The following is a 24,664-nucleotide window of genomic DNA, read 5'->3' on the forward strand; positions in this document are numbered from 1 at the left end:
TATCTTTTCTTTTCCTTAATATTATGCAAATGACAAGTTCCTGTTCCTGCTTCTCCTGTTCCAGTTTTGCTCGAGGCTGTCAGATGCATTTCCCAACTATGAATAAATCTAAAATTTCTAAGTTTGTTCTCAGGCATCCCCAGCATCAACCCCAGCTCTTCTGAGGTGTTGCAAGAGGCCTCAAGGCAGGGATTGAAAGCTCTGTTGTAGCAGGGATTGTCAAATAACCAAAATGGAGATGGAGTTACAAAATGAATAGGAAACATTTTCTTAAATGGAAAAATTACTCACAACAGTAGCAGCAACAGCTGGTCTGAACCAAACCAACCAAACTTCAAACCAAACAGAAACATGGCTTTCAAAATATCAAAAATCACGAGAAACTTTCCCTCATTTTTCCGGAAGATTAAAATTGTACGGAAAAAGTAAAGACCTTTGCATGAGAAAGCATCCTTTAGCCTTTAGGAGTGTGTTGGGAGGAAGGACAGAGTGCCATGGTGGCCCTGGGGGAGATCCCACGTCAGTCTGTGCTGACACTGCGGGAACAGAGCCCTCGGTGAGGGCAGGGCTGCACCCCAGCACCGATCCCTGCAGAGCCAAAGTCTCACCTGCCTCCTGCTCCAGCCGTGTCTGGTACAACAGAACCCAGCCAGGCCCGTGGAAAGCAGGCCCAGGCAGAGCTCCCTTACCTGCCAGTGGCTGCAGGGCCTTCTCCAGGGAAGGCACGGGCTCCTTGCGCAGGGGCCGGCCGAGCGACGCGTCCTGCCCGCTGAAGAGTCCGGGGCTCTCGGGTAACTTTTTACGTCCGTTGGTGCTGCCAGAGTTGCTGACTCTGCAGCTGCCTATTGCACTTGTGAAAAGGTTTGTGTGTTCATCACTGCTGGCTGGCTCCGAGCTGGGAGTGAATCCCCCCAGGGACAGAGCTGGGGAATTTTCGGAGCAGTCTATCTGCAGAGGTGTCTGCAAGCCCAGGGCCAAGGAATTGGACTCTGAAGGCTCTCTCCTGACCCACTGCTCATCTCTGCTTATCAAACCCTTGGAAGGTGACAGGTGAGGACAAGACATGTGGCATCTGTGTTTCTCTTTATGTTTGTACCTCTCGCCAACAGCCTCCTTCCCGAACCTGTAGCGCTTCAAGGACTCCAGAACTGTTCTGGAGGAGCTGTTGGCCGTGATGGTGTCCATGGAAACCTGCGGCTGCTCGGAGGAGCGGTGCTCCCGGTGCTTGTGACGGTGCCTGTGCTTGTGTTCCAGCATCCAGCCATAGGCCATCTCGGGTGGGACGCTGGGGTACGTGCTCATGGACAGCAGCGGAGTCCTGCTCGTGGTGAGGAAAGCTTCCTGGCGCAAGAGTTTATGCTTCTTCTTGTGGTATTTGGTGGGGTTGAGAAGCAGGTGGCCTGTATGCATGTAGGAAGGTGGGGGCAGGGGGGTGGTGAAAGAAGGAGAGGGTGGAGGAGGGTAAAGAGTTGGAGGGTACCTTCCGTAATAACCTAACCCTATGGGAGCAGCTGCCAGGGGAGAAGGGGAGTAAGGCATGCCATAGGAGGGGTAGAACCCGGTGCTGGACAGGGGAAAGCTGAGGCTATGCATGAAAGGCATTTCTGCCATAGCTTCCCGCATTTTCGGAGGCCTGCCTCTCTTTTTCTTTAAATCAGGTTTTCTAATGTAGTGCAAAGGATCTAAAGGAAAAGTGGGGTGGGTGTAGAAACTATTGAAATTTATCCTAAAAATGGTAGGCAGCAAATCTCGGGGTATAAAATGGTGACTCCTGTGGGTTATTCTAATTTCACTTAATCGACTTATTAACTCCTCTAACTCAGCAAGGAAATCGGGGTCCTGCCTCCCTCGGAGCTGAGGGTACTTCTTTTTCCTTTTTCGCTTCTGCCTCTTCATCTTGTCATAGCTGAGGTAATCGTGGCTGCGGCGCTTGCACTTGTGTTTGTGCTTTTCCTTCAGGTTACTCAGCACGGTGGAAGTCTCGGGCGGGATGAGGGACACGTGGTCAAACGAGTGCCTTTTCTTCTTCTGCCCGCAGAACTTCTCCGCTCGATCCGAAGTGCTGTTGTTGTCCGTGCCTATGCCGCTGTCGCTGGGGATGGTCTCGTCGCTGTGGGACTCGCTCACGGGGGATGGGGTGGCCTCTTTGAGCGACGTCAGCTCGCTCAGGTGGGACGGGGAGTTGGGCAGCAGCGTCGGCGGGGACAACCTCCTCCTGCCCTTGGCTGCCTTCTTCATGGCGAGCGTCTGGACCACGCTGCCCGGCCTGGAGTGGAGGTGCAGGTAGGGCACGGAGCTGGGCTCAATGAACCCCGCGTCGCTGCTCACGGGGCTCTGCCCCCCGCTCACGGCCGAGGACTGGGAGCAAACTGGGGACGGGAGGATCTCCGAGGGATTGGCTGCCGAGGGCAGCAAGTGGGGAAGGACTTGTCCTAGGGACGTACCAGGAGCTTGCTGGGCAGACTTCTCCAGAACGGTCAGACTGGCAGCACTGCTGGCTAAAATGCCATTCAGGACAGCTTTAGGTTTCCTCCCTCTCCTTTTTCCTATGTAAATTGTTCCTTTCTTGCTGACATTGATTTGCTGGCCTAGTTTTGAACCAAACGTGGCAGCAAGAGTTGACACGGTGTTGTGGAGCTTGGATTGCATCTTCCCTTTGGTATTTGGTTCCACTGTACTGGACAGAATCTGATTCAGAAGTTTCTTTCGCTTCAGAGTTTTCATTTTATTTATTTTGCGAATAATTGTTTTCATTAACTGTCCGTTATTTCTCTTGGCAACTTTTCTGTCTGAGTCGACTTCCAAATCACTCATGCTACAAATACTGGAGCTTTGGACTTCTTCTGGCCCTCGGAGCTGGTCTTTCCTCTCAAAGAACTCCCCGGGTCGATGCTGTTCACTTTCAGGCCCCATCTTGCTCGAGTTCTCTGTTCCAACAAAAGGAGCCACAGAGAGAATAGGTGGTTTCATTTTAATCGATGACCGGATCTGCCTTTTCGGTCTCCCTCTCTTTTTGGGAAAAGCTTGTCCTGATAAGCTTTGTTTTAGAGAGGGAATTTCGACTTCAGGCTGCAAAATTGGAGGTTCTTGCTCTTCTTTTGACTGCACTGAGAAGACTTTTGATGCTGGGATCTTAAGAGTTCTTTTGGGGGGACCTTCGAGTTCCGGCATTTCCTTGGATTTAGGTCTTCCTCTCTTGGGTTTGTAAATGTCAGATAAGAAATCATCCGACATACACAAGCTCGAGGGTTGTTTGTGAGCACTGTAGAACTTCTGAGTTTGTTTGTCAGTCTCAGCCAGCAGTGCCAGAGACTGGCCATTAGCTTCATTCAGCTTTGGCAACTGGTGTTTGACAAATTCGTGCTCCACAAATGAGGACGATCCGATGTTTTTCAGGAATTTGGCCTGATCCAAATTACTGCTTGATAGTGCACTGTATGAAATGTTTTTAAAAAGCTCTGACCTTTCTAGTTCCAGACCCTTTGGAGGTCGGCATGCGCTTCTTGACACCACTTTAGTCCATCGTGGCTTCCTTCCTTTTCTTTTCTTTAAAGGTTTTGATTGCTGAGTGCTGCTCAGGTTTTTTGCTCCTTGGCAGGATTTCTCGGATGCAGCTATTGCACCGATCTTGAGGAACTGCTTGCTACCAAACAAGCTGGTGAAACTAACTACTGACGGGGTGACAGTAGTGTGGATGCTTGTCTCAGCTGCCAAAACGGGCTTTTTCCCTGTGGGAGGACTTGTTCTTGAAGTTTCCACGTAAGATGCTTTTGAATCACTTAAGTCTTTCTCAGCACCTTTAAAATCGGCGCCGAGGGTGTGGTTCAATGTCCTGTTCAGACTCAGGAGGGTGCTGTCCGAGGAGAACGGCGTTTTGCCCATCGGGTCTGAAATGCCTTCCAAGAGCTCTGCCGTGGAACTTAAGTGCAATGAGTTGGACGCCAGCTGGGAGGAGGCTGTGGAGAGGCTCCTGTTGAGGGTGGGGACAGACACCGTGGGGGAAGGAGATGGGAGATTCCCCTCTCCCACTGCACTGAACGGGGACTTGGCTGTCGACACCTCCGAGGCACCTCCTGTCCTGAAGTCTGGTGAAGTGCAATAAACGGGAGGCTGCTTTTCGTGCTTTGACGTTTCGTAAATCCCTTTCTCACTGGATGAGTAGGCATCCTGTGGAACACACATTCCTTCATTGAACATCTCTTTGCCTACGTCAGCAATTTCTTTCCGAATTGAAAACTTGTCCAAGATACTTTCTTTGCTCTGTCTCATAATGTGCTTCTCAAAGGTTTTGCTGGTAGTATTTTCCTTCAGTAAATCCGCAGGCTCATGGCTTTCAAGGCTACTGAGGTTTGAATTGCAAGGAAGCTTAAAGGGCTCTGAGGAGGGCACAAGGGAGTCTGCTTTCAGACTTCCAGAGTCCTTGTTAGCCAAACCAGCCGGAGTGCCAATCCCTGCTGGCTTCTTCCCACAGTCCTTGCTAACCAACCCCACGGGATTGCTAATTCCTGGCATCTTCCTCCCAGGGTCCTTGCTAACCGGTCCCATCGGGCTGCCAATCCCTGGGGTCTTCCTTCCAGAGTCTTTGTTAACCAAAACTGTGCTGTTCCCAGTCCCTGGCATCTTCCTCCCAGAATCCTTGTTAGGCAGACCTGTAGGACTATTCACTCCCAACAACTTCTTCCCGGCATCCTTGTTAACCAATCCTGCTGGAGTGCTGATCCCTACTGGCTTCTTGAGAGGCTCCTTGTTAGTCAGTGCAGTTGGAGCGCTCATCCCTTGAAGTTTCCTCCCCACATCTTTGCTGATCAACCCAACTGCAGAGCTGGTCACTGGCTGCTTCTTCCCCGAATCCTTGTGGACTAACCCTGTTGGAGTGCTGACCCCTGGAGGCCTCTTCCCAGAGTCCTTGCTAACCAATCCAATTAAGGGGCTGATCGTTTGGGGCTTCTTCCCAGAGTCTTTGTTAACCAATATGGCTGCACTGCCAATCCCTAATGGCTTCTTCCCTGAGTCCTTGTTCACCAACCCAACAGCAATCCCAGAGCCTGGCAGTTTCTTCACCAAATCTTTGTTAACCAACCCACTCGCAGTTATGGTTCCCGGCAGCTTCTTCCCGGAGTCTTTCACCAAACCAGATGTAGATCCACTTCCACTTCCAGGCTTCTTCTGCTTTGTTTTGGAAGACTTGGAAGGAGGACAAGTTGCAATAAGTTGAGCCAATTTTTCTGTGACAGTTGTTGCTCCGTTAATTTCTGTTCTATCCTTTAAGTCAGAATTATGGCTACTGATAAGAGTCGGAGGAGATGACTTTATATAATCTGTCATTTCAGAATGCAATGGGGGAACTTTCTTAGATAAAGGGGTTGTTTCTACTTGGATACCTTCTTCGGTGCGTAACTCAACTGATGCAACTTCTCCAGCTTTCTTGTAAGACTTTGAAGGGTCCTAGGAGTTAATAAACAAAAAAAGTCTTTAGAAGCAGAGTACAAAGTATCACTTTGAGTAACACAGTATCATTTTATGCCTAGGTGATTAACACTTGCTCTGGTAACAGGGTTACTGTATAAACAGAGGCTTCAGGATCCTATTAATTTTAAACCAAACAATAGTAATATCAGTAATTTAAATACTAAAATGTCATAAAAAAATAAACACATTCAGCAAATAAATATTCATATTTAAAGCAAAATTTTAAAACATGCTGTGGACATGCTGAGGCTTTCCTGATGTTAATGAAACCCAAACTCCCTCCCAATACGGAAATATAAACCATTTAATCTGTCCCCCAATTATCATAAATACTCTCCAAAAATACTGTTGATGTTTATTAATAAAAACCCACTAACAACTAAGTGCTGGGCTATTTATAGTGTGAGAGAACTAGGAGAGCTCACATGGTGCTGAGCAGCAGCTGAGCAGTGCCCTGCAAGGGCTGGCACTGTCACTCTGTCCCTGCACAGCCCTGCTGGCAGCTCAGCCATGTCCCCACAGCCCCTGCACCAGCAGCTTCTCCTCCCAGCACAACACTGACACTCAGGAAAATAAGTAGAATAAGTCAAATTATTCTGTTTGCATGGGGAGAGGGGGGTGATAATGCAAACACATAGAATAACTGAAACTCATACTTATTTCCAGTTCAGACCTCACCAAACTTGAAATTTATTCTGTGAAGGTTAAAATCAAAATTGAAATACTCATTCTCTTCATAAATCCTACTGAGAGCATCTCAATAAATTAATCTTTTATTTTGGAAGGACATTCTTTACATACAGTGCCCAACACATCTCTGCAGTGCAGGGGATATGTTCACTCCATGCAGGAGCTGGGAATGGAATGCCCTGACCCCTGATGAGATTATTCTGCCCATAGTTCTGACATCCCCAGCATAAGAAGGACATGGAACTCCTGGAGGAAGTCCAGAGGAAGCCATGAAGCTGATGAAGGGAGCACCTTCCCTATGGAGAAAGGCTGGAAGAGCTGGGAATGTTCAGTGCAGAGAAGAACTTTGTATGGAGACGTCAGAGGCCCTTGCAGGATCTGAAGGGGCTCCAGGGAAGCTGCAGAGGGACTGCTCATCAGGAACTGGAGTGACAGGACAAAGTTTCAAACTGACAGAGAGAAAATTTAGGTTGAATACATAAAAGAAATCCTTCCCTGTGAGGATGGGGGGGGGGCCTGGTATAGGGTGCCCAGAGGAGCTGTGGCTGCTCCTGGAGCCCTAGAGGTTTCCAAGGCCAGGCTGGATGGAGCTTGGAGCACCTGGGATAGTGGAAGTTGTCCCTGCCCCTGTGTTGGGGGTTAGGTTTATCCCTTTTTCACTCTAAAGAATTTTTCCCCATAAGTTACCAAGGAGACCAAGTGTTAGATACTTAAGACTACTTAAGGGAAACAAAGAGGTGGCCAAAGCTTGGAGGGGAGATAACTCAAGTTTTGGGGACAGGAAAAGGATGGAGCTTGAGGCATCTGGTCTTGGTTCTTTTTGGCGTTTGGGGAGAGAGAATGGCTGGGCTGCTGCTCGCTGGGAGAGGTGTTCACTCTCTCTGGAGGGGTCCAGTCCTGGGAAATCTTCCATCACCTGCCTGCCCTGGAATTCTGAGCTCCTCTGCCGCCCTGCTGGAGCTGGGCCAGCCCTGCCCTGCTGTTGCGGTTCCATCAGCGCTGCTCCTCTTGCTACAGTGTGACTGCACATCACCCTACCGAGACACCCTGCCCCAGCCTGCTGGGGACATCCTGCCATCCCAGCCACCAGCCCGGGACTTTCCACTGTTCCAGCCTGGTGCTCTGAGGATCCTACAAAAGCATCTAATCCAAACTGCCCTGGGTTTTTGTGAAGCAAAGCCCTCAAGGTTGTTGGTACTGTTTCTGTTATTAATGCTGTAGTTGCTGTTTTTGTTTGTTTTGTTATAAATACTGGTAAAGAACTGCTATTTCTATCCCCAAATCTTTTGCCTAAAAGCCTCGAACTGCAAATTTATAATTGGAAAAAAAAAAGGGGTGGTCTACATTCTCCATTCCAAGGGAAACTTCAGCTTTCCCTGGCAGATACCTGTTTTCCCAAACCTTGACACCATGGCAGGGGGTGTGGAATAAGCTGGGCTTTAAGGTCACTCCCAGCTCAAAGCCACTGTGATTCCGTGATTTCATTCCCGATTTGAAAACCCTTCTGAGACCTAGCAGAACAAACACCAAATAGAGACTGAAAGACATCAACGACAGAGCTGTTCATCCCTCTGCAATAAAAACTGATATGGCAACGGCCTGGCACTTCCTGCACTTGATTACAGTCAGCATCCCCTGATCCCAGAGCTGTACCTATGGCAAACACCTACGGATGCTGAAGGGACAGCCTGGCTTCCTCTGAAACAGCCAACTTTGGTGCTGATCATGAAGGAAGTATTTGTTCAGTCAGCTGCACCAGCAGGATTTAACCAGGAGGTTGCAGCCTGGATCCAGCTGGTGAGATGAGAAGCAGTTGTGTGAGTAACGTGGGAGCCTCTGCAGTGACCCCAAGGCACCCCAAACCCAGGGCTGCTCCTTCCTGCAGGGATGGAGCAGCACAGGGATTCTTTCTGCCCACCTCAAGGCCTGGCACTCACATGGAAACTCCTGAGTCAGCATGACACCACCCCCAGCCTGCAATGCAATGCTCCTGGAATTCCCTGGGGCAGACTCTGAGTGCCAGAGAGTCACTAATGAGCATTAAAGTGAGCAGCCTTCAGAGAGCTGCATCCTCCTTTTCAAGGCCTGAAATTCTGACAAGAACTTTGGAAGAAAATCCTCCTTTGTTCAGTAGACTTCAAAAATCCACCTAAATATTGACTTGGGAATTCAGCTCCTCATTCCTGTATTTGCTCAGCCATCAGTGTATCCACTCCTCCTCCTTCTGTTCCCCCCGGGTGCTCTGCCACCCCCTGGGCCAGGTTCTGAGGTGCTCTCACACTGCCACTGCTGGGTACCCAACGCCTCTTGGCAGGCTCTGCTTTTCCCTGCTCACCTCCACTTCCAAACAAAGAGCTTGGAAGTTTGAGTAGACACTTATATAATAAATACATAACTAACAAAACCCTTCCAAACACCAGCTTTGATCTGAGCAAGATGCCAGGATTTTGAAAACAAGACTTTAGCATCAAACACAGATCCTTTGAAAGCTGAAGGCGTGTGCCCTGGAAAGCTTCTTTCTCATCTAAGGGTGACTGAGTTTTCCAAGCACACTGAAAATTATTTCAAAGAACATGAATAGCAAAACAGGAAGCATCTAGTGAGACGTCAAACAAGATGTTGAAGAAGTCTATAATTTTTTCAACATTTTTAAACCCAAAATTCTTATGTGGGATTTTTTTCCCCCATAGATCCACTTAATAATCAGCACAATTAACAGAAACATTTCGGAGGGAAAGTTTTAAGGACAAAATTTCATCTGATTACTTCTTATAGAAACATCTTGAGATGTTTCCTTTGGAGAAGGTTGCAGTGGCTGCAGAAACATTAGAAAAACTCCCAACATCAGCCACAGAGTCAAAGCTGCTTCTTGCAATTCATTAAAAATTTCAGATTTTTGGTTGAAGTGAATAGCAGGTATTGCTGCCACTAAGGAGATCCCACTGGAAGAGTAAGAGTACTGCAGACAGATACCAAAATCAAACTGCAATCATGCACAGCCCCAAAGTTCAGGAAGAAAAAGGACATTTTCTGTGTGGAGGCAACAGTGGAAAAACTAGACTCCACTGCTCATATACTGAAGGAATCAGGTAAATCAACTTCAGCCACATCAGCCCAACTCTCCCAGCACACACACCCCACCCTGGACACCCCCAGGGCAACACCCCAGGGCACTAGAACAAATCCCAGGACATCCCCAGGACATGCCCCAGGGACCCTCCAAACACATCCCTGAGACCCCCCAGGACACAGCCCCCAGAACACACATCCCAGACACGTTCTCTGGACACATCCCTCAAGGGACATCCCCCAGGGCACACACCCCCAGAACACGGCCCCAGGACACCCCTTCCTTGCCCTCAGACACACCTCCCAGACCCCAGGACACACAGCCACACCCTGCACACAGCCCCAGACCAGCCTGCCCAGGACACAGCCCCGAGCCCCCGGATACCCCTGGCACAGACCCCTGGACACATTCCCAGGACACTCCCTAAGACACTCCCTCGGGACACCCAACCCGGGACACACCTTGGGACACCCCCTCAGGACCCAAGTGTACAGGACACCACCACAGGACACAGTGTACAGGACACCACCACAGGACACAGTGTACAGGACACAGTGTACAGGACACAGTGTACAGGACAGTCCCCCAGGACCCAGTGTACAGGACACAGTGTACAGGACACAGTGTACAGGACACCACCACAGGACACAGTGTGCAGGACCCAGTGTACAGGACAGCCCTCCAGGACACAGTGTCCAGGACAGTCCCCAGGACACAGTGTACAGGACACCTTCCCCAGGACACAGTGTACAGGACACAGTGTACAGGACAGTCCCCAGGATACAGTGTACAGGACACTACCACAGGACACTCCTCCAGGACACAGTGTACAGGACACCTTCCCCAGGACACAGTGTACAGGACACAGTGTACAGGACAGTCCCCAGGATACAGTGTACAGGACACTACCACAGGACACTCCTCCAGGACACAGTGTACAGGACACCTTCCCCAGGACACAGTGTACAGGACAGCCTCCAGGACACAGTGTACAGGACACCATGTACAGGACGCAGTGTACAGGACACAGTGTACAAGACAGCCCCCAGGGCACAGTGTACCCCTCCAGGACACAGCCCACAGTGTTACAGCCCGTGGCCATGGATGGGCTCAGGCTGACCCTCAGCCCTGCTCTCCTGCTACAGCCACAATCCCTCGGCAACTTCTCCCTAAAAACCTCCAAATCCACTGGAGAAGCTGGGAAGTGGGGAGCAGCCAGGAGTGCCACCTGCAGAGGGGACAGGAAAGGTGCCCAGCTTCCCTGAACAACTCCTCGTGCCCACACAAGTGCTCTGTGAGGTGGGAAGGAGAGACAGGAAGTCGAGCCCAATGATGGAGTGTCCTCAGGGCTTCACTGGCTGCTTCCATGGACCTCTAAATGTGTCCCTCTCTCCTGCTTTCAGCAGCTCCAGGTGCTGCAAGCTGGGCTCACAGGGCAGCATCCAGCACTTAATTCCCTCCTGAGCCCTGCTTCCCTGTCTGACTTGGACAAATGCACAGCTTTGTATCAGAGAAGCACAAAGCCAGGTTTTAATCAGACAGATTTGTGAGGACTGTGGGGGGAAAAAAAAAAATAAATCAGTATCTCCTGAGTGTTTCGCCCGGTCTCACCTCCTGTCTCCACAAGCACCTGCCTCAAGCTTCGTCACTGCTGCCTCAATGTTGCAATCAAATGGACAATGCCATAAAAAATAGACTAAACCAGTTTTCCTGGAATTCCATGCCTTTTCAGCCCAAATTTCAAGCCCTGCTCTACGTTCCTGTGGTGTCAGATGGAATGAAATGGCCCATCTGGGCACAAAGCTGTTCAAAACGATGAGATTACGTTGCATCAAAAAGCATTTTGTGCTTGAAAAACTGAAACATTTGTTCCTGTGCAATCTTTAGTTCAACTGTCTGGTTTAAGAACCCATCCAATAAAAGTATTGCCCAAAGCAATTGCATAAAACATGTTACATTTCCATAAAATTGGTATTATTCTTAGTCTGACACTGAGCTGAACTGAAAATTCTGTATCTCCTATGTGAACACGCCGTTTCTCAACTTGCATCATTCATCTGAGGAATAATAATCCCAAGTTATTTTGATATAAACTATGAACAGGTTATAATCCACCGCTGGGGACATGGGTTAATGGTGGCCTTGGCAGTGCTGGGGGAACAGCTGAACTCCTTGATCTTAAAGGTCCTTTTCAGCTTGAACAATTCTGTGATTCCAGAATCATCACAGGCACCAACAGCAAAAAAAAATCTTTTTTTTCTAAAAAGGGCATCTGTTGTTGTACACTAGCGCACAGTCTCAGGGTTTTTTACTACTAGATCATTATTTACTGTCATTAGCATTGGTATTTACTTGCAAAAAGCTCAAGGGTAGCTGATCTTCCCTGTGAACAGGAACATCTATCAAGTCTGGTGTCACACTTCTCAACTAAACCCAAGTCACAAAACAGAAGACAGTCTCAGCTTCCAACACCTGAAGTAGTTAGAAGGAACCAGGGTGTCAATGAAAACGTTGTTTGGTATTTCTCTTGAGAGCCACCAGCAAGCAATAAGGATTTTTTATGCGCATACACAGATTTACCCATTATTGTTTTGGCTGCTGTACTTCAGGCCAATGCTCAGACTACAATTCTAACAAGCATTTTGAGGAATCACAGGAACTGTTTTGTAGTTGTGGCATCAACATGCTCTGTGCAATCCCCCATATAAAATCAAATGCTTGTTTTTCACCTCCAAGACTTTTTAATCTTTTCTAAAAGCAAGTTTGAACTACCAGAAAAACAATGATTCTATGGAATTAGTCTAAGACAAACTGCTGTCCCAGATCCTGCAGGAAATATTCTTGAGCTATCCAAAAAAGAAAATAAATCAATTCTTCAGCTTTTTAACTTCTTTGCTTGAAACTGTTTTAGTTGGTGGCTGTGATTTCATCAGCACATTTTGCTGTGGAGCTTCCCTGCACGACCAAAGGCAAGAGAAAGAGCTCCAGAATGCTGCACTCAGCAGTTTTACACAGGAATAAGGAGATGGAGCAGCAGGGCGAGTCCCAACCTGCTGCCCTGTGTTACCACTGAGGGAGAGTTACACAGGCTGCTACTGTCACTTCTTGCCTTTTATGTGTTAAACCTTCACCACTGCACCTTTGCCAGCACAGCTAAACCACTCCAACACACCATCCTACAAACTAACAGGGCCAAAATGTCTGTTTTTGTTCAAGGCTCAGGTGTTTGGGCCTAGCCCAGCAATGTCTGCCTGCCCCAGGACACTTTCTGAAAGAATGAAATCCATGCTCAACGTCAAAAAGCAAACTGAACACTGCCTGGCTATTGCAGTACCTGCTAATTTGGTTTCTCATAACACTTGGGAATCTCAGACATTTCTGACTTTGCCTTTGCAGTTCTATGATTTTCTCCTCAGGAAAAAAATTAACTTTTATGTCTGCACATTTCTGGAGGACAAATTGTAAATATATGAGGAAAAACTTCTCTATCGAAAGGGTGGTCAGGCATTAGAAGAGGTTGCCCAGGGAAGTGGTGGATGGAATTCCCATCCCTGAAGTGTTCAAAATCGTGTGGATGTGGCACCTGGGGACAGGGTTCAGTGCTGGGGAACAGCTGCATTCCATGACCTGAGAGGGCTTTTCCAACCTGAACGATTCTGTGATTCCAATTTGCCTCATGTACTCACTCCCCTTTCAGGCTAAAGAGATCAACCCTCTATTCATATATCTGAAGACACTCCCCAAGTTTTACGAGTCCTGTCAGCACTAAACTTGAGGTAAAAAACCTGTCAGATGGCAGTGCAAAGGATTTTCCTACTATTTTCATTGCAACACTGGTATTCCCAGGAGAAGAATCCTATTACTTCTCTTGTCTCTCAGTGGTTAACTGTGCACACTGCAAGTGCTAAATTTTCATTCTAACTCTTTATTGCTCCTTTAAAAGAACAGAAAGTTCTGTTTCAGAGCTCCAAATAAAGCCACACCTGGCTTTGAATGGGTCACATGTTTGCTTTCCCCTCCTCTGCATCCACAGCAAAAATTCACGGAGAGCTTTCCTTTGCTGAAGTCTAATTTGCAGCGCTAAAACTCGCTTTATTACATGGCAGTAAGACAAAAAAAACAACCCTTGGGTATAATATTCAAAACATGTGATGGTTTTAAGCCATCATTCCCATTTATTTCCACACAGACATTTCTAATTTCACTTCGGGAACCAGCAGGATGTTGTTTAGTGTCATTTCTAACAAGCCAAAGTGCAAAATGGCAGCAGGGAACAGACAGACTTAAACACCATCTCAGAAACAACTCTGGAGAGAGCAGAGGATCTAAAGTGAGTTATCATGAGTCAGGGATTTGAAACTCTTGTAAATAATGCAAATTTAATGCAACAGATCTGCATCCTCTGCATCGCACACCGGGGCTGCTCGCCAGGCAGGAGAGCAGGGAGTGCACTGAGAGGCGCTGCAATCTCAAACTGACCTGGTCATGCACCACAGCAGTAATATTCTACAACATCACTAATATTTGCCTCCCTTTCTGTTTTCCATTGGAAATGGGATGGATCTCTGGGAAAAAAAAAAAAATCCTGGTGTATAAACAAAGATGTCAAGGATGAAGAATCCCTGCTGTCACCATGCAGATTCAAATATTGATTATTTCCTTTGGTAAATACTCCCAGGGCACGATCTCTTGATGCAAAGGGAAAGTCTCCAGACTCAGTGGTGCTTTTTGGAGTGTAGAATCAGGTAATTATGGCATGTTCTGAGCTGGAAGGGACCCACAGGGATCAGCCAGTCCAGCCCCTGGCCCTGCACAGACCCCAGCAATCCCACCCTGGGCAGCCCTGGCAGAGCTGTCCAAGTTCTCCTGGAGCTCTGGGGCTGTGCCCATTCCCTGGGGAGCCTGGGCAGTGCCCAGCACCTCTGGGGGAAGAACCGTTTATTGACACCCACCCTAAACCTCCCCTGATTAACTTAACATTAAACCTCCCCCGAATGAGAGATTTTTCAGCTGCAGGGGCCACCTCAATTCAGACATCAAGTGAAATCCCTGGTTGGATATTCCAGACTGGCCCAATACTCAACCCATTGCAACAGTGCCTTGTCAAAAAAAAATAAAAAATAAATCAGTGTAATAAACTGTGATCGACTCTTCCAATGTTTTTCAAGCCAAAGTTAGAAACACCATCAGAAATAATAAGCTTGTTCTGAAATGGAAGAATGTAAAATAAAGACCACTGCCAAAATTATAAGTTACGCAACGTACACTTGAGAATTTCTTGTTCAATAGGCTGACTAAAACCACCTCTGTTTCCAGTGGAGGAAAACCCCAATGTGAGTGCATTGTAGAGTCTGGAAAAGGCAATTTTAGTCCCTACACGTAACATCCAGCACACTTGTTTTGTCAGCACATAATTTATTACTCAGAATCCCAGACTGGTTTGGGCTAAAAGGGATTTTAAAAATTTCATTCCATCCCCTGCCATGGGCAGAGGCACCTTCCATTACCCCAGGGTGCTCTGAGCTCTGTCCAGCCTGGCCTTGGACATTTCCAGGGATTCAGGGGCAGCCACAGCTTCTCTGGGTACTCCATGCCAGGGCCTCCCCACCCTCACAGGGAACAATTCCTTCCCAATATCCCATCTAACCCTGCCTTCGGGCAGTGGGAAGCCATTCTCCCTGTCCTGGCACTCCAGGCCCTTGTGAAGAGTCCCTTTTTGGCAGGCTCCCTTCAGGCACTGGAAGGCCACAATCAGGTCATCCCCAAATTTCACTTCTCTTTAAGGTGACTCTTTCTCAAGGCCAATTGCAGTCAAGGTGTGCCAGGGGAAAGGAAAAGGTCTGGGTATGTCAGACAGACATCACCTCAGCACAAGGTGAGGAATTTTCCTTCCCCCTGGGTAGGCTCTGCCTTAGGAGATCTGCCAGGACAGATTTATGCAGGAAGCCTCGAGAACAGGACACAGGCTGGAGAAATGGAAATGCTTCAGCCTTGGGAACCTCTGGAGCAGGAGCCCTCTGAACAGACAACCCCTGCAAAGGAAGGACTCCAGCTTCCAGGGATTCCCTGGATTCCCCTGCTGAACCACCTGGCAGTACTACATATGGGTATACTCTAACATTTGATTAACAAAACTTTTATATTAATTGGGAAAAAAGAGCAGGCCGTAACCAAACCCTTCAAAAAATTTAGCATCTATGCAACTCTATTTGTAATCCTTGCCATTTATCCTGTTTTCCCTATCTGCTACTGCTGCTCTTACTGATTACATCATGGAGATCATAAAAACAAATCCTCGAGGCAGGGCTACTTCCTGGTGTTTGGAAAAGCCCTGGCACATCTTTCCAGCCACTGCATTTACATGCAGATTATCACCACACTGGTTTCTAACTCATTTGGCAAAGTCTATTTTACTTTTCAAACCCTTTGTTGAGCCACTCATGGCAGTGACAGGTGAGACACAGCAAAACAACTGCTTCTAACAGGTAGGAAAAAATATAAATCCAACCATCAAAGACAAGCACAGCATATCCAGAGCTCCATCTCAAGAGAGACAAGACACCCAAATCATTCCACTTTGTTACAGAAAAGAGACTACAAATCTCCCCGTTACTTTTCAGAAACGAACCCACTTCAAGTGAACATGGGGATTATCTTTCGCTGTTATTGAAACAACAAATCGACAAACTGTGAAAGAGCATTTTTTTCCTGCTAATGGCCACAACAGAAAACCATTTCTAACTCCAGACACTTCAGTATCAGAGGTTACACAGAAAAACAGCAGAACACGGTGGTGCAGAGATGATGAAGCTTTTAAACCCAGCTTAAATGGACCATGACTTGCAAATCACCCCACAGACACATCACTCACTTGCTTCGAAGGACAGTGCTCGTTCTTCTCCTCTGTCATCTTCCCGCTCTTGGGAGCCCTTCTTGGCTGCTTGATGCTGGTTTTTATGGCAGGCCGGCAGACATAATTCTCCAGGTTTTTGGGAGGCTTTTTGGTCCTCTTCGCTTGAAGGCCGATCTTCAGTTTGAGGTTTCCCTCGGAGAAGTTGGTCTCCTTCACGGAGAACTGCTGCTGCGCATCGCCCAGCGCCTCGCTCCTGCCGCCCTCCGCGCTCCCCTCGCGGCTCCTCTTCTTCCCGTCCTCCTCGTCCTTGGAGCAGCCCTCGAGCTCTGCCTCCCCTTTGCCCACCAACGTGCCAATGTTTGCCACAGAGGGGCTTTTCCCAGAAAACCCTTCAGAATCAGAACCCAAGCCTAACATAGCAGTATTCCGAGGGTCCATCACAGGCGGAAGATTTGCCTTCGGGTGATTTTTTTTTTTTTTTTTTTTTTTTTGTTAGGGAAGATTTTACAGAGATGTGTTCCTCAGAAGAGCTGTTCCACTATGGGCAGTCAACATCTTTCACTCTGTGAGAAGAAAAGACAGACAGAATAAATTTGGATTTTTCTAGCAGAAATTAAATTAATATTGAAACCAATTTAAAAGCTAACAATTGTATTTCAGACAAGCGCAGCGGCTGATGTTCCAAGACACCAACACTTTCAGTCACCTCCTTCAAAACCACAGTTTATCTGTAACACACTTTTAAATGGTAAGTGAAAAATAAAAAGTATGTGAATATTATAATTTCCAAATTATCCACAGGATGCTTCAAATGATGGCTACAGATTTTAATACTGATCATTGAATTAATTTTTTTATTTATAATCAGAGCCCAGTTAGTCCCAGTCTTGCTGCTTCTACATCCACTGGAAGAGCTGCATCTAAGGAAGGAGTGGGCAAATAAAACCCATGAGAAAGCATCCAAACCTCAGAAATATTCTGGTTTTAATTATCTGAGCCACCAGGAAAGCTGAGCCTAAGCCACGTGTGCATCAGTTTACAAACACGCCACAAAACCCACTTGTTAGTTAAGGACTTTCCCCAATCCAGGAAGAAGGATGGGAGAATAGAAGCCAACTAACCCCACCAAACATTCCCACGCTGCTTTGTGCTTCCTGAGGCACGGGAAGAGAGAGGTCCACACTTCCATCAGCACAGACACTGTTAGATATATAGAACTGACCTATTTAGCATAAAACAACAGAAGGAAACTTTTCATCTTAACTACAGCAAAAGTAAAGAGGAGTTGAGCTCAAAGTTTGTGAGGGTCCCCAGACTCTCATGCAGCACTGAGCCCCTGCTCACACACAGACCCTGAGCTTCCCTCCCTGCCAGAGAACAACCCAAACCTGTGCTCATTGTAGTTTTACCATGCAGACAAAAATCCCAGAACTGTGTGGGCTGGGAGGGACCTTGAAGATCATCTCATCCCACCCCTGCTGTGGGCAGGGAACGACACCTTCCACTATCCCAGGTTGCTCCAAACTCCATCCAATCTGGCCTGGAACCCCTCCAGAGATGGGGCAGCCACAGCTTCTCTGGGCATCCTGTGCCAGGGCCTCACCACAAAGCCATTCCCCTCCGCCCTGTCTCCAAACCCTTGTAAAATTCTCTCTCCATCTTTCTTGCAGCCTCCCTTGAGGTTCTGAAAAGATATTTGTTCTGGAGGCATTCTAAAGGGAAAATGTTCCGATATCTTCAGCACTTAAATACCTTTATTATTTTTGGAGATGAAATGGTTCAGAAACAAATCTGAAAAAAACACTGATTTGCTGAAAAGAGCATCCCAGGCACCAAACCAGCCTGAATCTTCTGTCCCTATCTCCTCTACACTTGTTAAGGCTGAAGTGTGAGAATGGCACGGAAAGATGTCATGAACTCCAAGTGAGTTTCAAATAAAGGTCTCAAGGAGCCCAGCACTTTTCTGTGATGTCTGACCTCGTGGCAGCTCAGCAGGAGCCCACTGAAGCACAGAGCACACGGCAGGTCCCACAGCCCCCCTGGCCAGACAAGAACTGGGGAAAGCAGCAGCAAGGAGCTGGTTTTGGGGTGGCTCTGGAGCACAGGCACCGCAGGGGAAGGGGAAAGGATCAGGAATGTGAAAGGTGACACCAGAGAGCACCAAGGCAACTGCAGTGGACACAGGTTGGAGGACAGATGCCAGGATTAGTGGGGGCAGAAGAAATACTGCTGGGAACACCAGATGCAGCCAGTCACAAAGCCAGGCTTCCCTGGCTACGTCCTCAGAGAAAACAAACTTATTTCCATGTGTTCTGGGCACATTGTTCATGGGGTTTCTATCTGCAGCTCTGGCTTTCCAACTATGCACAATATCAGAAACCAAACCTGCTATTATTACTCATAAGACCAAAGGTAATTAGATAAAATCTCCGTTTTACAAGGAGAAAAAGGGGTAGAGCACTGTGACATGGACATAGAAAGGAGTCAGTGGCACTGCCCAGTTCAAGGCCCAATGTTAGTCCAAGAGGTTTCACCATGTCACCAAAAAAGGGCTTTTTCATATACATCAGTGTGCAAGGAAAACTGGCAGGCAGGTAAATAACTGTGAGCTAAGGCCTGAATTTGTATTATTCAAGTCCAAGAAAAGGGAAAATCCCACATGCCATTAGGCAACTCTCAAATCTGTGCTCACACAACTATTTCCCTCTCTAGTGACTGGGGTGCAGAGCAGTGACAACACTTCAGACATTTTCTGACAAATAAAACGAATTAATCAGCTTCAAATACGAAATCAACAGCAAAACTCACACACTGACCTTAGAAACTGCAAGACCCAAAGTGCACGGTGGGAATCAGAGCAAAGGAATGGTGCTAACATCCCACTCTGTGCTAAGAGGATCAGTAACTACCCAGAAACAAAGCCACTAAATTGATGGCACCCACAAACACAGAGCAGGTCATTTATTTATCCATTAATTGCTCTCAACGCTGACAAGCAAACTGCTAATCCTGGCCCTAATCACCATTTTGTCTTGATCACTGTAATCTCCTCCCAACTCCCCAGTTACCCCACTAATTCACAGGATATGTGTCTGTCACTCGGATCTCATCTCCCTGAATCCCCCTGTGCTGCTCTCTCCCTGCCTTATCAAGTTCAAGCTTCCTGTCACTGTCTCCGAGGTGTTCTCAAGTGTACCTTGGCTCTTCCTCTGCTCCTGTTCCTCGGAGCTGTTTCCCCAGTGATGCCACTAGTTGTTTTCTTTTCTCACTTTACTTTCTCTGTGCTACTCCTCACACTGCGTGTGCCTCGCTCACGGCAGGATCTGTGCCATTCCTCGTGCAGGTTGTGCCTTAAAACCTTGTGGATGTCAAAGCAAATGAGCAGCCAACTGGTGACAGCCACCAGTTCAGAGGCAGCTAAAAAAACCTGCACGAATTTACCCTGAAAACTCTGATGCTTTGGGACTTTAAAGACCTAAACCACGTGAGATAAGGTACTTATCCATGTCTCTGCTTTCCGTGGTTGCTGCACAAAGTTCCAAGTCTTGTTCTGAATTATCCTACATCAATGGGATCTTAGGTTAACAAAACTTTGGCTGAATTGAAAACCATCCAGTACCAGATCCCTGCATGGCCTCTTAAGTGATGAGTAAGACATGTCCTCACCACCTCCCCACGAAGGAAATCATGAGACTCCCAGCCCCTCAGCCAGCAGCTTCTGTATACCTCAAATCCCTCCTGAAATCGTTCTTCTCCAAAAAATTAACTATGAAGCATTTTAACACCCATTTTGACACGTGCCACCTGGAATTAAGTGGCGCTCATTGATGATTTCTTTAATGCCATACAGAGTTTTAATACCTGGCATTCATCCTCATTCCCCTAGTGTCACATCCCAAGCCCTTTCTGCCCATCAGCTGCTAAGATTTCTGTTCTTCTGATCCTCTGCTTTCCCAGAAAGAAAATGCCAAGGGTTGATTCTACTGCCAGATCCCAGATATGTGTCCCCACACCCCCTCAGCAATATTAACTGAGATTTCTCCCTCTGTTTAATTCAGGATGTTGCATTCATTCCTGCTGCTGCTTTTGTCGATGAACACACACTGTCATGTCATACTTGGAAGGTGACTGTTTCTTCCTTTGGTTCTTTTCATTGCTTCAGCTCCAAGGGACATTAAAACCAATTGAGCTGACTGTTAGAAATCCCACAATGTTACTACAAACTCTGTGGCCTCCCACAGTCCCCTCTCAAATTCCTTGTCTTCTTTTCTTTGCTAAGGAAAACAGCTACCACACTCAGAACAGAGAAATAAAACATGGGGAAAAGCCTTACAGTATTTCTCCACATCACAATCCCTGAACAGGGGGAACAGGAGCTCAAGGCCCCTGCATCACCTGCACAAGCAGCCTTAAAACGTTTAGAGATGGAGACATTTATCAGGAATCAAGTTCCTGTTTGTGTTCCAAGAGGTAATAAATAAAACACTTTCCAACTGGAATCTGCTGGATGTGTTTCTGACAGACAGCAATCCCAGGGGACCTGTCTTGCCAGGAAGAATATCCACAGAAGTTCTGGGAGCAGAGGCCACGCTCAGGGAAAGCACAAGGAGCAGGACATGGGTTTTGTGAGAAAAAAAACAGAGGACAGACATGATAACACCCTGCAAGTGTGCTCTAGTGGGAGGAAAAGTGGGAAGCAGAGAGAATTTCTGCTGGTTTTTAACCTGGCCCCAGCTGACTGCAGGTCTGGAATCACAGGGCTGAATTTGGAGGTGCAGGGTAATTCTGTCCGTTCCCTATTCACATGCAAATAAAGGCAAAATTGCTAAAATCTGCATAACCAACCTGTGTTTGATGGGAGCAAAGGTTCCTCAGCCCTTAGGCTTTGAGTGCCAACATCAGCCAATGCTGAGGGAAAAGCACTTTGGGAATTCTCCTAAAATATTATCCCATCTGCTAGAGTCTGAGTCAGGAGCTCAGTGAGAGGTCTCCACATCCAGTGCCTTCCAGGGGATTTTTCAGGACAAAACCCACTTTTTTATATCCATCTAGTAAAAGGTAAGGGTCACAGCAAACCAGCACTTCCCCTTAAATCCAGACAGATGCCTTTGGTTATTCCCAACCACCCCAGTGCCAGAATGGCCACACCTGTGCCACAGGTAACAGACAGAAAACCAGAGACAAACACAGATTTTGCTTTCACAGAACAATCACAACAGGTCTCATGACAGATTTTTTTCCCTTTGCAAGCTGGAGATGGGGCACATGACCTCACTGGAGTGGGAGAATGTGTCCACAACAGCACCAGCCCTTCCAACAGCAGCAGAAATTAATTTAATTTTTAAAAAGCCAACAATCCCATAGACAACAATATCTATTTTTAAATACCTTTAATTCAGTAACTTCATGTGCTATTGCCACTTTTCTCTTGTGATGACAGCACTGCCATTTTTACCAATATGTCTGTCTCTTCCACTAAGGAAAAAAAACCTGCTTTTTATATCCTCCAGGACAGTTTAAACTTTTGAAAACAACTGGGGAAAAAAAAAGCTTCTTCTGGAAACTGCAACTCAAGTTTTGTCACTGGTTATTATCACTCAAACCTTTTTAGGCGACTGCCGACTGCCTGTAGCAATGAATTCAAGTCCAAAAAGAAATTGTGGTAATTTTGTCTTTTAAACCAAGATGTTTCACACTTAGAACTCCTCAAAATGAAAAAAAAAGAAAGTCTCTCTTTTATACTCTCAGACAGTTGAGAAAAGCTTTGAGCAAGAACACTTCTTAAGAACTCAAGCAGGCAGACAGATGATGATTTTAGAGCCCATCTCTCCCCATATGTTCACACAGCTGCCAGAACTCCCCCGTTTCCCAGAGGCACCAGGGATGATCCCAAGGTCCTCAAGGATGACCACGGCAAACACAAGTCTTAAAGAATTCACCCCCCAAACCCCACACCCCTGGAAAACAAGTGCAGGTACACTCTAAATGACTGCAAGGAGGACAGCCAAATCAAACCAGGAAAGAAGATGCACTGCTCCTGAAAATGAAAACTGAGATTTCAAGGGATGAGGAGAAAGCCACAGGTTCTGTCCCTGCTCCCAGAGCTCCCACCACTTCCAGTTTCCCTGAGTGGCTCCTGCCAACACACAGCCAGCAGGAGAGCGAATGCGTGTCCTGAGGCCATCGCATGGAAACCCACATTCCAAGCAGCTTCCAGTTCTCTGCTACATAATTAACGGGGTGAAGAACCACAAACCAAGGGCCAAAGCCAGGAGTTAGAAAGTCAACGGGATGGGAACACATTTTGGCTTTTGATGTGAAAGATCAGCAGGGCCAAATTAAGGCACAACCATCTGAACCCAAATTCATGGTCAATAAAGCTAAAATAGGGTTAAAAACGCGATGAAAGTCAAATTTCAGAAGTATGATCTCGGAGAAGGTGGATGACTAAACCTACAAGATACTGATCCAGCAAAGCAACCAATATCCCAAAACCCTAAAAAACCACAGAAATATTTGGCAGGGAGACCCCCGCCTCCGTGGCCCGGATCCCCGCCCGTCACACGGGGCAGGACCGCGCCGTGCCCGGGGAAACAGCGAACTTCGGGGATGCGCAGCCCCGGGCACAGCCCCGCTCCGCAGGGAACCGGGGACCACGAGCAGGTGACAGCCGGGCCCCCGACACACGTCCGAGCGCGGCTGTCAGGCCCCGCACCGCCGGGAACTGCCCCGGGCCCCGCCGCGGCCGCTCGTGTCACCGGGCCCCGCCGCCAGCGGGGATCCGCCGCCCCTCGCCGCGGCCCCTGTCAGGGATCCCCGGTGCCTCCCGGTGCGGGCCTGGCTTCAGGAACTCCCCGGCCCGTCCCCGGCTGTCAGGGATCCCCCGCCCCGCTCCCCGCGCTGCGCTCCGGGCCCTGCCGGGGATCTCCCCCCCCGCCGCCCCCGGGGATCCCCCGCCGTCGCCGGGGATCCCCGGCGCCCGCCGCCGGGGCGGGAGCGGGGATGCGGTGCGGGGGAAGCGCGGGGGGCACACGGAGGAGCCGCGGGCGGGGTGCGGGGCGGCCCCGCGGCGGATCCCGGCGCGCCTCCCCTCCCCCCGGGCCGCGGGCCTGAGGCGGTCCCAGTCCCCGCCCGCCCTCCCGCCCGCTCCTCACCGTGTCAGCGGCAGTGCGGCCGGGGCCGAGCACGGGCTGCTCCGCGCCGCATCCCCGCGGCCGCCCGGGCGCGGACGGGGCCGGGGCGGGACCGGGACCGAGCGGCCGCCGCGGCGGGGCCTGAGCCGAGCGAGGCGGCGGAACCAAAATGGCGGCGGCTCCTGCTCCGCCGCGAGCGAGCGCACGGACACGCCCCCGCCGCCGGCCACGCCCACTCCGCGCCAGGCCACGCCCCCAGAGCGGCCACACCCCCGCGGGTAGAGGGCGCGGCGGTCACGCCTGGCCACGCCCCCTCCTTTTGACCACGCCCCTTTTCGTCACGCCCATTTTGGCCACGCCCCTCCGGTCCCGCCCATAGGGAAAGTGCCCGCGAAGGGGAAAAGACGGGGAAGGAAGAGGAGCTTTTTTGCCCCCGAGTGATGCAGGTGGTGTTTTTCATCCACAAAGCCATCTTTTCCTTGAATGCCACACCCACGCACTTGTCAGTTGAGGGTCGTTAAAGTCTTTTCGTGAATTTGGACTCGTGGGATGTTAAGGGGTTGGAATGGACCTTAAAGGTTATTTAGTCTCAACCCTCCTGGCCATGGGCAGAGACATCTTCCAATAGACCAGATCACGCAAGGCCTTGTCCAGCCCAGCCTTGGACACTTCCAGGGATCCAGGGGCAGCCACAGCTTCTCCGGGCAGCCTCTACCAGCACCTTACCACTCTCACAGGAGGAATTTCTTCCTAATAGGTGACCTAACATTTCTCTCTGTCAATTTGTACTCCTTGTCCCATCACTACCATTCCTGATGAAGGTCCCTGTCCCTCTCCATCTCCCTGTAGCCCCTTGAGATCCTGGAAGGTGCTTTGAGGTCTCCCGAGATCCTGCTCTTCTCCAGGCTGAATATTCCCAGCTCTCCCAGCCCTTTTAGCTACATTGTTGTCCCCACCAGACTTCTTCCAACAGTTTAATATGCTTCATATTTTGGGAATGATGGAGTGGGATGCTCACAATATCTGATGGGAATTACTACGGCCATTTGTAATTGCTGTTAAATGGTGTTTTAAAACACCGTCTGCAAGAAATAGAAGAAATTAATTTTAAAACTGTATTACAGCAATATGTATATATAAAATCCAAATGAACAAAAATCCTTGGGACTAAAACAACGATAGCAAAGAAAAAAAAAAGTGAAGTTTTTGCAGAAGCAGTGATTTAAGTTGTCAATACCTGAAAACCTGGCAATGAAACCATGAACAGCAAATTGCTTTTGCACTACGCATGCAAAATTCAATGCTGAGAATCCAGATGACTCCTCAGAAATGAAAAACAGGCTGTGCCTGAGCCAGCACTGTGACCTGGAGGCCGAGAAGACCAACAAAATACTGGGAGCACCAGGCCGAGCATTCCCAGCAGGGACAGGGAGCTCCAGGGGGGTGACA

General features: G+C 48.5%; 1 protein-coding gene across 4 annotated transcripts in view; it reads right to left on the bottom strand.

Moving 5' to 3' along the window:
- The window catches only part of ASH1L (ASH1 like histone lysine methyltransferase), a 65,298-nt gene extending 41,899 nt beyond the window's left edge, over positions 1-23,399 (bottom strand). For 3 of the 4 annotated variants that reach the window (XM_066337834.1, XM_066337833.1, XM_066337837.1), the window contains exons 1-3: positions 23,237-23,396; positions 16,101-16,645; positions 690-5,445 (exon numbers count right to left, since the gene is read on the bottom strand). In XM_066337834.1, the coding sequence (XP_066193931.1) occupies positions 690-5,445; positions 16,101-16,520 (5,176 nt within the window). In that variant the 5' untranslated portion in view covers positions 16,521-16,645; positions 23,237-23,396. Of the gene's footprint in view, positions 1-689; positions 5,446-16,100; positions 16,646-23,236 lie in introns of all 4 variants that reach the window. The other variant, XM_066337836.1, reaches the window with a different exon arrangement.
- Between the last annotated feature and the right edge of the window lie 1,265 nt (positions 23,400-24,664).

Source organism: Sylvia atricapilla, chromosome 30 (assembly GCF_009819655.1).
Source record: "Sylvia atricapilla isolate bSylAtr1 chromosome 30, bSylAtr1.pri, whole genome shotgun sequence".
In the NCBI taxonomy this organism is placed as follows: domain Eukaryota; kingdom Metazoa; phylum Chordata; class Aves; order Passeriformes; family Sylviidae; genus Sylvia; species Sylvia atricapilla.